Source organism: Empidonax traillii, unplaced genomic scaffold (assembly GCF_003031625.1).
Source record: "Empidonax traillii isolate 1590-97213 ecotype Southwest subspecies unplaced genomic scaffold, ASM303162v1 scaffold1523:size96318, whole genome shotgun sequence".
NCBI classification, from domain to species: Eukaryota; Metazoa; Chordata; class Aves; order Passeriformes; family Tyrannidae; genus Empidonax; species Empidonax traillii.
Genome location: NW_020956716.1, coordinates 86,772 through 87,885, shown reverse-complemented (window position 1 = coordinate 87,885; position 1,114 = coordinate 86,772). Strand labels below are relative to the sequence as shown.

At 68.0% G+C, this 1,114-nt stretch overlaps 1 protein-coding gene across 1 annotated transcript; it reads right to left on the bottom strand.

Moving 5' to 3' along the window:
- Nucleotides 1–6: 6 nt before the first annotated feature.
- ARL4C (ADP ribosylation factor like GTPase 4C) lies at nt 7–805 on the bottom strand. The gene has a single exon (XM_027907687.1). It carries the CDS (start codon nt 692–694, stop codon nt 116–118), a length of 579 nt encoding a protein of 192 aa, XP_027763488.1. The 5' UTR covers nt 695–805; the 3' UTR covers nt 7–115.
- Nucleotides 806–1,114: the final 309 nt, after the last annotated feature.

Below are 1,114 nucleotides of genomic sequence, written 5' to 3'. Positions count from 1 at the left end.
AAAATAAAGGGGGGCGGGGGAAATAACAATTAAACCCCAGAAGAATCGCTTTGGTTCTGTCTCCCCCTCGGTTCCTTTGTCTGCTCCCCCATCCCTCCCCGCCTCGGCGGGGCTTCTACCGCTTCTTCTTCTGCTTGAGGGACTTCCTGCGCTTGAGGATCATCTCGTAGAGCTTGTCCATGCCCTCCGTGAGCCCCTCGCCGATGATGGCGCAGGCGGGCTGGATGTGGTACGTGGTGGAAGGGGTCAGCTCGTGGAGGGCGAGCTGCTTCTCGATCTCGGCCACCGGCAGCGACTTGGGCAGGTCCTGCTTGTTGGCGATGACGAGCAGCGGGGTGCCCTGGTTCTCCGCGAACTTGGTCACCTTGTGCAGCTCCGTCTTGGCCTCCTCCAGGCGGTCCACGTCCACCGAGTCCACCACGTAGATGATGCCATCGGTGCAGCGGCTGTAGGACTTCCAGAGCGGGCGCAGCTTCTCCTGCCCGCCCACGTCCCAGAAGTGGCAGCTGATGCCCTTGGCCGTCCCGTTGCTCAGCCGGATCTTCTCGGTGTTGAAGCCGATGGTGGGCACGGTGTTGACGAACTCGTTGAACTTCAGCCGGTAGAGCACCGTGGTCTTGCCCGCCGAGTCCAGGCCCAGCATGACGATGTGCAGGGACTGGAAGGCGGAGATGTTGGAGGAGATGTTCCCCATGGCCACGGCTCACGCCCCGCTCACAGCCCCGCGCCCATCCCCGCGCCGCCGGCCCGCGGCGGGGGCACGGCTGGGGCGGCGGGGACCGGGATCGGGGAAGGGAGGGCGGGGAGCGGGGAAGGCGCAGCTCGGCTCCACGAGGCTGCACAGCCCGGCCACCGAGACCCCCGCCCCGCCCGGCCGGCAGGAGGAGGCGGAGGAGAGAGGGGAGGAGGAGGGAGAGGAGGAGAAAGGGGAAGAGGAGGAGGAGGGGCCGCGCCGCCGCCTTCCTCCCGCCCCGCCTCCCGTCCTGCCCGTGTCTGTCCTGCCTGCACCGCCCCTGCCCGCGCTTCACCGGCCCCTGCCTGCACTGCTCCTCCTGCCTGCACTGCTCCTCCTGCCTGCACCGCCCCTGCCCGCGCTTCACCTGCCCCTGCCCGC